This window comes from Chinchilla lanigera, unplaced genomic scaffold, assembly GCF_000276665.1.
Source record: "Chinchilla lanigera isolate Chin_1 unplaced genomic scaffold, ChiLan1.0 scaffold00019, whole genome shotgun sequence".
Classification (NCBI taxonomy): Eukaryota; Metazoa; Chordata; class Mammalia; order Rodentia; family Chinchillidae; genus Chinchilla; species Chinchilla lanigera.
In genome coordinates, this window is record NW_004955420.1 from 23696855 (window position 1) to 23709964 (window position 13110).

Here is a 13110-nt window from a genome sequence, read left to right on the forward strand (position 1 = left end):
GGGGCAGAAGTATCCTACATTGCATGTGGTCCTATGAAGGTTGCACAAGCAGGTGAGCCTTTAGAACCGGCCATGGGAAGAGGCCTGTCTCCCAGGCACAGCTGGGCCCTACAGCCTGGCGCACCTCACTGGCTAGGAGCTGTAGGGCGGGGCGTGGCCTCATTGACACAAACGGGGATTCCAAAGCCAGCAGCCGGGCTATTTGGCCTTTTATGCCCTCTGTAGCTGGAAGTGAGCCCAGTCCATTCCCATGGTTGCCATACCATGCTGGGAGGCTTCTGGGGGAGGCTTCGTTGCTTCCTGTTTGTCTTCTCTGTTTACCCACCTGCTGGCACCACATTCCTATAAAGCCTGTTTGGTATCATCTCACCATATCTCACTATAATGTGGCATGTGTTAAACAACTAAATGTGATCTTTAAAAATCCTATTTCCCCCTTCAATTTGTAGGTGCTTCGTCACGTTTCTCAGAATAAAGAGGGTTCAAAGACTTGTTTTTTTGGGGAAATAAATTCCTCTTCTGCATTTTAGTTATAGTAAGTATGGATTGTTATGCTTATCAAACTGACTCAAAGGTCCTGTTTAAAGTCTACTTTTTAAACAGGTATAATCATGCCAAAATTGGTGCTTCTTCCGTTCGCTAACATTAAGCACCTCTATGAAGAATATGGTGGGGTTTTTTTGTTTTTTTGGGTTTTTTTGAGACAGGGTCTTGCTGAGTAGTTGAGGCTGGCCTGGAATTTGTGGCGACTCTCCTGCTTCATCTTCGCAAGTGCTGGGTTTATAAAGTCACTGAGTGACAAGATGGAGAGACCAATGCTATTGAAAAGAAAGTTTAATGTTATTAGTCAAATTTCTTGTTGCTGGGGCACAATACCTGACACAACTTCCAGGAGAGATTCAATTTGGATCAGTTTGTTTGTTTGTTTGTTTGTGTTATTTTTTGGAAAAAGGGTCTCACTATGAAGTCAGGCTACACCACCAATCCCCTGGGCAGATCACAAGCTAATCAAATTGACTCTCCACCCTGCCTGCCACAGATGGTGTATACCTGTTGTCCCAGCAACCCAGAGGTTGATGCAGAAGTTCAAGGCCAGCCTGGGCAACACGGTAAGACCCCCAATTCCAAAACAAACAGTTGGAGAAAGTTCTGGAGGCTGAGGATGTAGCTTGACGGTGAAGGGCCGTTAGCATGCTCCAAGCCTTGTGTTCAATTCCCTAGAATGCCAAAGTAAGCAACAACAACAAACTATTCAATTTCTCTATGACAGGATGGCCACACAGGGCCACACGAGTGTCAGTGTGTTGGGCGGCAGAAAGGAGCAGAGAGAAAATATAGGCCACCGCCTGTCCTGGGTTTCCTTGGGAAAGGCAAGGCCGGTTAGGGCAAAGTTTGGGATGAGCTAGTCGGAGTAATCACAGTGTGTGCCGAGGAATGGGTGCTGTCCCTAGCTGTCTGCAACCTGGCCCTGGGATGAGTTAGTGCAGGGCAGTCGTGGCTTGAGGTGTAACAGTCAGATAAAGAAGTGGTGGGAGGCATGAACGCGGCTTTGTTGATTTGTATGTAAAACACAGGCTCACCACACATCAAATACGGCTGTGTCTAGGAACTGGCCAGCCCTGGAGGTTCCCACACCCGGCACCATGCTTACTCAGTTCAGCTGGGGGTTGTAAGTTGACCACCAGTTGTCAATCCACTACAGCCTCCCCAGTAAAGAGCTACACTGTCTCCTTTGACATTTGACACTGCCTCTTCAGTAACACTGTTCAAAAAGTGTTAACAGTGCTTTTCCCCCCAAATTTATTTGAAATAAATATTCAGCCTTTAGCCTTGATTGTACTGTGATGGAACTTTCAAGAACCAAATTCAAGCCAGGTGATGGTTTGTGCCTGTAATCCCAACACCTGGGAGGCTGAGGCAGGAGGATAAGGCAGGTGAATTGGCATGTGTGAGGGCAGCCTGAACTACATAGCAAAACCTTGTCTTACACCCCATCCCCAGAAGAATCAAATTTAAAGAACGCTAGCATGCAAGTGCTATGAATTATCTTCTGTAGTTAAAATCTTACATTTTTTTGAGATGCCATGTAATTCAGGCTGGCCCGCAAACTCACCGTGATCCTCTTGCCTCAGCCTTTCCAGGATGACAGGTGTGCACCACCACGTCTTGGTTCTGTAATTAAAAATTTGGAAGTTAGTATTTTCATGTAGTTCAGACTAGAAGGTTGATTTATATATATATATTTAAGTATATATGCAGTTAAGTTTCTTTACTTGTCTTGGGTGCGTTGTATTGCTGTACAGAACAGGCTGGCTATTTTATACAAAAAGTGGGTTATTTAGTTTAGTTTTGAGAGCACAGCACAGGCATCTGCTTTTTTCTTAGGAAGCCCCTTCTGCCCACCTCACCATGTGGCGAAGACATCATGGCAGGAACAGCTAACAACCCAGTCTTGTGGGGCCTGGCCTGCTCCTCTGACTAGTATTACTCCTTTGCAAGGGCAGCGTCTCCACGAACTATGTGTAGGACTAAAGACTTACAGCAAGGACAGGTTTGAGATAAAGACCTGAGAGGGGCTGCTGGCTCCAAAGGGCCAGCACAGCAGCTCTCTTAAGAGTTAGGGGTTTGTAAGGGTTAGCAGAGACTGAGGAAGCTGGGAACTATTCTGGGACCAGGGCATCTATCTCAGTCTGTGGTCCCTGGGCCATTTCGTTTGTGCAGGGTTTATTACTCTTCTGGAGCTGAGGGCTTCCTGGTCTGCAATAGTCTGTTCTATATACAAGAATTAGGGCGGGCCAGTTAATTGAGGGTAGTGGTATTATTAGGAGGCCAAGAAAGTGTGGGGAGGGGTCGGGACCCTGGGAGATGTGCTTTGGACTTTTCCTTTCCCTACCCACCTTTTACTGGGCTCCATGTTAAAAGCTCTTTTCTCCTCACCACCACCAGGCTGGGACCCAGCTCACAGCACTCCGAGCCTTCGAGAAAAACCTCAGCACAGCTGCCTTTCCATTCCTCCTGACACTACGTTTCTAGTTTTTTTGTTTATCTGTCCAGTTATTTTATAGGTCACACCCAGAACATACACACATATACTCATAGTGTATGAATTTTCTCCTAGCTTTTTTTTTTTTTGTGCAACTACTTAGATATATTTAAGTAAAAACAGAACAACATCTTTTTGGTAAATAAAATTTAATACAACCATACAGTCAAGTAATAATGGTTAAAAAGACATTTTATTAGTTAATAACTTACATAAATTTAAACTATGCAAGTACTAAAACAAAACATACACTCGAACTGAGAATGATGAAACAATTTTCACTGTGAAGACTCTGGAGCCTTGTATGGAAAGCAAAGGACACTTGGCTGCCACAAGTCTGTACTAGCTGTAAAGCAGATTATACTTTTGTTCAACTCTAAAGCTGTTGTCTTAGATAGCTCCGGAAGCTCTCAATAGAATCTGAATAGACTGCAGGGAGGGATGATGGGAAGGAGAATAATAAATGTCTTCTCAAGAAAGTTAAAGAAAATGTCTGTACAGGAAAAAAGGAAGTAGCATGTAAGAATGGAACAGAAGTAAGTAGACACGCTTTCTCAGCATTACATGAGATATTGCAAATGGCTTTTACAAGGGCTTAATCAATTTAAGGTCAATGTTACCTAAATATTTTAAAAGAACACCTGGGTATCAAAACAGAAAAATGAAAAATAAAACTCCAAGCACCCGACAGCCTCTCTCAACATTCTCATTTGGCCAAGCAAACACATAGTTAGTTGGTGCTCATTAAAACACTTAGGAAGGGGAAGCTTTTTGTCTCTATAGGAGACAAATATGAAACTTATCTAAGGTGAGATCTATTTAAATCGAGAACCTGAAACAGCACTGGTAACTTAAGGCACATAAATTCAGATGCAGTTATTCTGAAAACACTGAAACAGAAATTCTGTTCTTTGGAATAATACATAAAATAAGTTATGACTTGTTTTTTTAAAAAATTATTTATTATGATCATCCTTAGTACTATGTCAATTTACTATCTAAGGCAATCACACAAATGTAAAACATTCATATAAAACATTAAAAAATGTCTAAAGGATGTTGCAAATGTCTCTGGAATTATCAGTTCACACCCCTGGCTCAAGTGGCTTCTGGTGCCTAGCATTAGATGTGACAAGAAGTGTAGCTAGCTAGTCAGATCTACTGCCTATAGGTTAACTCAACTGATCCATTCTGGTTACTTGGTATGGTGAATTTATTTACCTAAGAAGAAGAATAGGGTGAGGTGAAGTAAACCTGGCTTTTAACATAATGCACAAAAATTCTAATAAGGCCAAAATTATGTTGAGGTTAACTATTTTCTTGAGTTTACTAAAATAAAGGCAGTCCATAGGAAGCCTTAGAAGATAGCATCGTATCACTTGGCACCATATAAATAGCAAGCTCTCCTTTTTGAAAATACAGTCTGGAGATGTCTCTTCCACATATAAATGTCAAGACATACAAGGCACACATGAACAACTCAACCCCTCCACTGTCATATACAGGTTCTCACAGTATTTTTTTTTAATCTATTGCCATATCCAGGTAACAGGAAAAAGAAACACACCCGGTTTGCTTATTGACAAAAGTAGTGTAACTGAACCTTTGTCTTCCTGAGTTTGAAAAAGGGTTATCTGACAGAGATAAACAATTCATATTCACTAAGAGAAAATGTTTTAGTTCACAAAACATTTTCATCTTTCTAAGTATAAAAGAATGTTCAACCACTGCCATGTGCGAAGCCCCTTTGCCAAATTAAATTCACTTTAGAATCAACTGACGGTTAGCACTTTAAACACCCCAAGTAGACAAAAGTGACAAATTAATACCCTCCCTGAGTATTTACATTATCTTTACTTGACCTGGTTTAAATGGAGTAAATACCTGTAATTCAGTCAGCTAGGAAAAGATGGTTACTGCAGGTCCAACAGGCTACCATGTCATACCTGTGCAGTAAAGTTAGTGGCAATGTCACAGAAGAGGAGGAAGTCAGATCACTTTGTCACTCACACGCATATGGTTAGATTGCTTTGTCACACACGCATACTGGAGAACAGGGGAAAGGATTAAAGTTCATGAAACACAGACACACAGTGTACTTCCCATTGATCTGTAAAGCATACTCTCATTCCTTTCCCACTGAGGCATCATAGCTGGGTCAGCAAACTTTACTGCCCATTTGTTTTCTGACCTTGTAAAACTGGTGTGTTGTGGACATTCTGATAGCATAGAAGTCATCGTTACTAACACTCATCTTGTAATTTTTTTTTTTTTGGTTGAGACAGGCCCTTGCTATGTAGTTCAGGCTGGCCTCAAACTTGTAGCAATCCTCATATGCCTCAGCCTCCCACGTGCTGGGATTACTGGCATATGTCACCACACTCAGTTCATCTGTACTTTCAAATATAAAAGGTACTCTAGAAGTACCCAGTCAAAAATTCTGGAATTGAATTTAATAGTACCAAATTTTACTGTGTTTTTTTCTGATCATTACAAACTACAAAAATTCTTGATGTTTGTATGTATGTGTGTACACAACCATACTATATCTCTACATATACACATACATATATACATGTACACCAACCCAGAGGCGCATATGAACACCACCTATCGAAAGAAAATCTTTCCACTGTGGGATGACAGAAGTAATATAACCTGACACCAATTTGCTTGGCATATCCTTTTTCATATAACCTAAGGTTCAGTCTCATTTTATCAAGGATAATGGCATTAATTATCAGGAATTAGTAAAGGATCTTTAACTGAAGTGAGAATATCAGTTGGGTAACTTTAAAAATAATTAATTTTCTAGGATTCAAGGATGACTTTTTGATGGCTTTTAACATAAATTACAACTAATTTATGTAGAGAAAAAAATTAAACAATATTGGTATGAGGTTTATGTTTAAATAAATTCTCATTTTTAGTTGCACTTCAAATTTACAATAAACACATGGATATGAAAAATAAATGTATAACAAAATACAACAGTTAACATTTTTATAATAGACAAAAATACTAGGATACAAAATTATCTTGATAAAACCTTTTTATGTGAAGTATCTGTATATATGAATGAATATAACCTTACAAATACACATCAAAGTAACAAGTATCACTTGTATAATGCTAAGCATTTACAAAACAGTTTTTCATACATTATCTCATTTACTGTAAAGAATTTCTGAACTAAGGTTCAGTTATTTACAAAAGTATAACACAGATATTTACTATAGAAATATGTGTCCCAAGTTGTACAAACAATTGGCTTTCAAATAAAATGACAGATACCTATTTCTGAATTGCTTTGATAGTTATCACAAAAAGTTACATATCATTTTAAAATTATGACTTAAAAAATTCCCTAAAGATACAGTCTTTAGAGTTTTCTTCAGAATTTAGATTCTAGCTAAGCATTAAAATTTCTTGATCTGAAATTTCTAAGATGAGGGAAAAAAGTTTACCAACGTTAGGTTCTTGATTACTACCTTGCTTGTAACAGAACACTGGTGACACTATAATCAGGTATCTGCCTCGCCCCTACTATGACAAAGAATACACGATTATAATGTAAAAGACGACAGTGACTGAGAAGTGATTGTAGCAGGCTCCTTGTACAGCCTGAAGAGTTGTAGATGGTATCTGTCCCCCCAGGACTCACAATAGTTACTTATGCTGTAGTTCCTTCCATGTCCATTTATTTGCCTTAGAAAAAACTCTACATTTTTTTCTGGAAACTGGTAAGCTTTATAGACTGGAGCTGAGAAACAAACAAACGCAGTTTGTCCTATGGAAACTTGAAAATGCTGATCAATATTTTACACAATGGGTATCAAATGAAAAATGTATCTTAGAAGACTGCAATGACTGCTCTTTCTTTCCAGATAGTTAAATATAGAAGAAAAATGAACCCACTGACATACGTGGTCCCTGGTTTGGCCTATGAAAGGCACCCTAACAACAGAGATTCTTGGAACTCTCAGCTGTTCACAAGACAATCCAAAGCACTGTAATAACGAGGTCAGACCTTCCTGGGCTGGGGAGAAACTCATCACTGCTTCTTACAGATCGTGCTGCAGAAGGCATTTCCACTCCCCTGTCAGGTCCAAGGAGCGAAACTTCCTTCGAGGACTTCTTTTGATGTACAGCTACTTGGGAAGTCACCACAGGCCACACTTTTTTTCTTCAATAGTTACTTACTTTTTCTTAGGAATTAATCTGTATTTTTAATCCCTCTTTTATGGGCATTTACTTTTGTATTTCCTACTTCCCCACAAAAATGTGTTCTGTGTAAGACTGCAAATATAAGAATGAAGTCACAATAATTCAGTATTTTTATGGTACTCAAATTGTCATCATTTACATTTTTATCAATTATAGGAAAAAAAACTTTCAATAAAATTAACCAATATGGCTACTGTATGTCAGTAACAAAGATTTTTAAAACTGATTTTTTCCCTCTCAGAATGCAATGTAAATGTTCTTAGCATTGGGTGAGTCAACCTAAATGAAGCCTCTGTCATGCAATTTTCTCTACCTATGATAAAATAAGGAATATACAGTCTCGTAGTTAAAGACACAAAGTGTGAAGAGCCCTTTCACAGGTTCCTAATCAATACAAAGACATTATTTCCTACAAATATTTACAAGGGTACACACCCAAAAGCCAAGCAACAACTGCTATTACCCTTAATGAGAAACATTTTTTTCAATTATAGGAAAAGCTTTATTACAGTTTACAAGATTGACATTTCTGGGAGAAAGGCACCGGGATCATTATTTTTACTATTTTTGCATAGGGCATGAAGGAGGTAAGTTCCCACTCTGGAGTTTCAAAACCTTTCTTCTTGGCTTGCTGCGGCTCCTTGGGTGCGGCAGCCTGGCGTTAGAGCTTAAAGCACTTCTCACTGTATCTGTGAATGGTCACGCAGCCATGGTAGGACACTGGCCTGGGCATGGCAGCCACACCTGTGATGATACTTGTCGCAGGATCGTAACAGAGAATAGTGTCTGTGGCCTCTCCATTTTCCCGTCTTCCACCCAGGATATATATTTTACCATTGCACACAGACATACCACAGTTCTCCTGTTTAACCAAATACATTAAAAAATTAACTGAAGATAAACATAACAAACTGAAAAGTAAAAGAAAACTTGCTTTAACACAGGCAAGAAATGGGGGCATGACACAGGTAACATCCCTTAGCCCAACTCCTGTCCTGTGTGTGAGTGCTGAATAATTCTTTTTTTTTTTGGTACTGGGACTCGAAGTCAGGACTTTGTGCTTGCCAGGCAGGCGCCTGTGCCACTGAGCTATATCCCCAGCAGAGTGCTGAATAATTCTGCATGCATCAAGTGAGCATTAAAATACATTTTGTTAATAATAGGGGCCAAGATGTGGGAGGCAGGTGGGTGTGACAGACTGACAGGAAGGTTTTCACTCAAAGGCAGTTCAACAAAAGCCTCTGTACAGTCTGACTTGGTTTTCCTACTACAGAAGCTTATTACAGAAAGTAATGGTCAAGGAGCGGGACCATTATTCACTTTAGAGGATGAGTGACAAGTTGAATGGAAGAGTTATAGTCAAATGAATATAACACTGTTATTACATAGAGGTCTTGGCTGGGACACAGAAATGCCCCAAATAACAGTGTTTGCAGTTAACTTCCCACATAATGCGATTCTTAGCTCATTTTTACTCTTGTGTATCAGTAATATAATTATTACATAAAACAATTTTTTTGTGGTACTGGAGATTGAACCCAGGCCCTTATGCATGCTAGGCAAGTGTTCTATCACGGAGCTACATCCCTAGCTCTTTCTTATTGTGAGGTCTCACACGTTACTATGCTGGCTTTGAGGTTATGATCGCCATGTCTGAGCCTCTGAGTAGGTAAGATTATAAGTATACACCACCACACCCTGTTTACTACCTGTTAAAATCCTGGCTTCACACAACAATGAAATAGGTCCACCAATGATTTCAATAAACATTTTTACTTGGCCAGATATGCTCTATATAAATTTCGCTCTATTAGAAATCAAATCTTAGTGAACTTATCTAATAGGATATTTCTTTAGGTCTGCAATAATTAGTGAGTACTTAAAGATGTCTCTAATACAGATTATATATACCCAAGATGATGTGGCTTATTATCATTACTGAATGTCATTTTCATCCAGAATACCACCATGGACTACCTCAATTATGGGCCAAACCTTACGGTCATTTTCAGAATATTCTAACTAAAAATATATATAATTATACAATCTGGTTATTAATAACATTTCAGGTAATAATGTTCAGAATTAAATGAAGCAAGCAACCTTAAAAATAATTCTTTGTATCAGGAAATTACTTCTACTAGATAAAACAATTTATTTTATCTATATAAAATACTTTATGAATTTATTTATACTATGTGAAAAACACAGTCTTTACTCAGGAGTAAGGGCAGCTACTGGGAAAAATAATTGATCAAAGTATGAAGTTTTAATGTTAATTGTTTGTTTTTTTCAGACAGGGTCCCACTCTGTGGTCCAAGCTGGCTTTGAACTCACTACGAAGCCCAGGCCTTGTGCGAGTACAGGTGTGTGCCACCATGCCCGGCTTTTAATGTTATTATTTTTTTAATGGTGCCAAAAGTTTATTTGAAAAGTGCAGGGTAAATGGGTATGGGAGAAACCAGATCCACACAGTGAACTGGGGTTGAACAAAGAAAAAAGGAGAGTAAAGGCAAAATAAAGGTACATGCCACATCTGAGAACACAGGGTGGGCTTTTGTGGGAACTCACAACAGCTTTTAATGTTATTTTTAAACACTAAAATAAAACATGATCCTACTATTGTTAAAAATAAAAAAAATTATTTTTGTATTTATAAAAGTCAAGAAATGGGCAAGTGAAATGAACAGACACTTCTCAAAGGAAGAAATGTAACAAATATATGAAAAAATGTTCAACATCCCTAGCCATTAGAGAAATGCAAATTGAAACAACACTGAGATTCCATCTTATACCAGAAGGAATGGCCATCATCAAGGAAAAAAAAAAAAAAACAACAAAAAACAAATGCTGGCAGGGCTGGGGTGAAAAAGAAACGTCCTACATTGTTGGGGGGAATGTAAACTAGAACAACCACTATAGAAATCAGTATCAAAATTCTTCAAAGAACTAAAATTAGAAATTTTATATGACCCAGCCATCCCCCTTCTAGATATCTACTCCAAAAAGCTCAAGACATCATACTACATTGGTACATGCATACCAATGTTTATAGCAGCACAACTCATAACAGCTGAATCCTGCAAGCAGCCTGCATACCAATCAACAGATGACTGGAGAAGGAAAATGCGGCACGTGGACAAAATGGAACACTACTAGGCTATAGAGGAGGACAAACTTCAAACATTTATTGGAAAATATAATGTTGAGTGAAACAAACCGGCCAGATGAGCTTAAATATACAGTACCTCTCATTTGAGTATGGTAAAGTACAAAGAAAGAGCACAATAAAGGACAGCTAGAAGAAGACAATGGGATGGATCTCTTGCAAATGGGAATGGGTCCAAGAGAACATGAGAGACAGATGGGGGCGAGGAGGGGAAATGAGTTCCGCAACTGCAAAGGGAAAAAAAGAGATCAGTTCTAGCCAAGGTAATCTCAGGTTTTTGGAACTATGAAGTGACTTTTAAAGATGAGTGGAATTACAAGCACAAAAAGAAGGCGTTAGGGGCTAAGAGTACAGCATGAACCAAGGCAAAAACATATATGATCTATTTAGAGAATATACTTAACACATATTTAGTGTAAATGGGGAAAAGTCATAGAAAGGGATACTGAAAGGGAATAAAGCTCAAAAAATTGAAGGTCTGGAATGAAGTAATACTTTTGGATTGTGCTTAGTAGGCTTCCAACTGAGAGACACAACTAGATCTGGTGGAAAATAATTGGTGACAAAACAGGTTTAGAAAAGTAAGGCATTAGAGAAAGGAAGACTAATTAGAATATTATTGTTTTTGTTTAGGTAAGAACATGCAAACAGTACGAATAATAGGAATGGAAAAAAAGAAACTGAACTAAATAAGCTAAATTCAATTCAAGAGAAAATGAGAAAAAAACCTAATAAATTAAGTTTCTAGGTTGTTTGGAGACAGAAAAAAGATGTGGAAAACTAGGAAGAGATCACGAGAAAGAGGCTCAAGCAACACTCAGATTTAAGGATTATTTAGGGCAAGAATGAAAGAGACGGAAGAGATTACTAGTGGTGACCTGTGAGACTATCCCATCTTTAAATGGTCTGTGCAGAGCCAGATGCCCAGCATCAGAGACAGCATTTTAGTAGGAGAAGGAATGACATCAGAGCCGTGAGCCAGAAGATGGAAGAAAAGGGGTTTTGGGAACGGTGGGGGTGAGGGAAGTGGGGCTCTTGGTGGAGTATGTAAATGGGAGAGACCTCAGCACCACCATGTCCTTTGTGACAAAAACAAGTGACCTAGTTTTGTTTTTGCAAAAACGAATAACCAGAGAAACACCCAGTTTGGGAACATGTCTTCTCTTCTGAAATAGGAAAGAATAAGCGGATAAAGACAGGACTCTGAAACAGGTTAAGGGAAAAAATATCGGCAGTCAAATGCAATGATACTTCACCTTGGGATGGCAAAAAGGAAGTTATGAGTAATCCCATATCGAAAATATTTAAGAAGTGAAAGCAACAGTGATCACACACTTGGTCCCTCTTGAGATTTCTTTCTTTTTTGACTGTTTTATGCAATTACCTGTCGGCTGAATGTATTCTGCACATGCATCCAGTAGTCCTCAACTGGATCGTAACAATATATTGCCTTGGTCAGTCCACCAGCAACATAGATCAGATTGTTTAAGGACACAGCTGTTATACACCTCTTGGCAATTGGAATAGCTGCACGAAGGAGCCAAGAATTGGTTTCTGGATTATAAGATTGAACCTAGTGATGCACAGAAACATTTAATTAAAATTGCTAAGCAAATACATAAATTCATTTAATTAAAAAACTACATAGAAACATGATTAAACATCAGGTCCCATTAACACAGAGAATTCATCTGATAGTGAAATGTGTGAATTATGAAAATTCTCAATGCAAATTTACCACCAAGCAGAAAAGAGTAACAAAAATAGACTGTTTCTAGGATGGACTACTAGCAAACTACCAGGTTTGCTGTACTTATTTCCACTAAAATAAACAGTCTAATTTTTAAAAACATGTTCTCACTATGTAGATCCCAGGCTCTCCTTAAGCTCATAATTCTCTAGCCTTAATCTCCCAAGTGCTGAGGTTACAGGAATGCAATGGTCTAAACTTCTAAAAAATTGTGGTCAGGTGGCCAGGGAGATAGCTCCGTGGCACAGCACCTGCCTGGCAAGTGCAAGGCTGATTCCTGGTACCAAAAAAAGAAACTGTGTTGGGTACGATAACTATGCATGAACACAATTTCTTTACAACTTCTAGGGAGTTATTTCTTCAGAAGAACATAAGTAAACTTCAATTCTGTGTACTTTTGTTTTTTGAGACAAGGTCTTGCTATGTAGTCCAGGCTGGCCTTGAACTCATTATGTAGCCCAGGCTGGCTTCGAATTCTCTTCAATTCTGCTGTGTTAGCATATTAAGTGCTGGGATCACAGGCCTGTGCCATCACTGCTGTTCTGCGTACTTTGAATGTTCACAAATTCTAAGGTAATGAACTGTAAGTAAGTAGTATCTGACCACATTCACTGCCAAACCAATTAGGTAGTTTTTCCCAGAATAAACATGGTGTGTCCTGAGATACCAGGATAGGCACATTTCTTTTGTCCCAGGAGGTCAATGAACTGCAGTCACTTTGAGCCATCCTTCACTCACTCTTTCTTCTAAAACTACTTAGAAAGTATGCAGGAAATGCCCCAGTGGGAAGCAGTATAGTTACTGTGCCTTATACTCACTTCCCAACTGGGTTGCACGTGAATAATTTTAGATTCTTTAGATGACAGCAGTAAGATATAGGTCCTGAGATAAGTCTCATTTCAAAAAGGTTTAATCTCACTT

The 13110-nt window shown here is 38.8% G+C and overlaps 1 protein-coding gene across 1 annotated transcript in view; it reads right to left on the reverse strand.

Annotated features, from left to right (window-relative positions):
* Positions 1–3175: 3175 nt before the first annotated feature.
* Positions 3176–13110, reverse strand: part of Klhl24 (kelch-like family member 24) — a 32992-nt gene continuing 23057 nt past the window's right edge. The window contains exons 7-8 of the mRNA XM_013513537.1: positions 11824–12012; positions 3176–8132 (exon numbers count right to left, since the gene is read on the reverse strand). Coding sequence (XP_013368991.1) covers positions 7932–8132; positions 11824–12012 — 390 coding nt within the window. The 3' untranslated portion in view covers positions 3176–7931. The remainder of the gene's footprint in view (positions 8133–11823; positions 12013–13110) is intronic.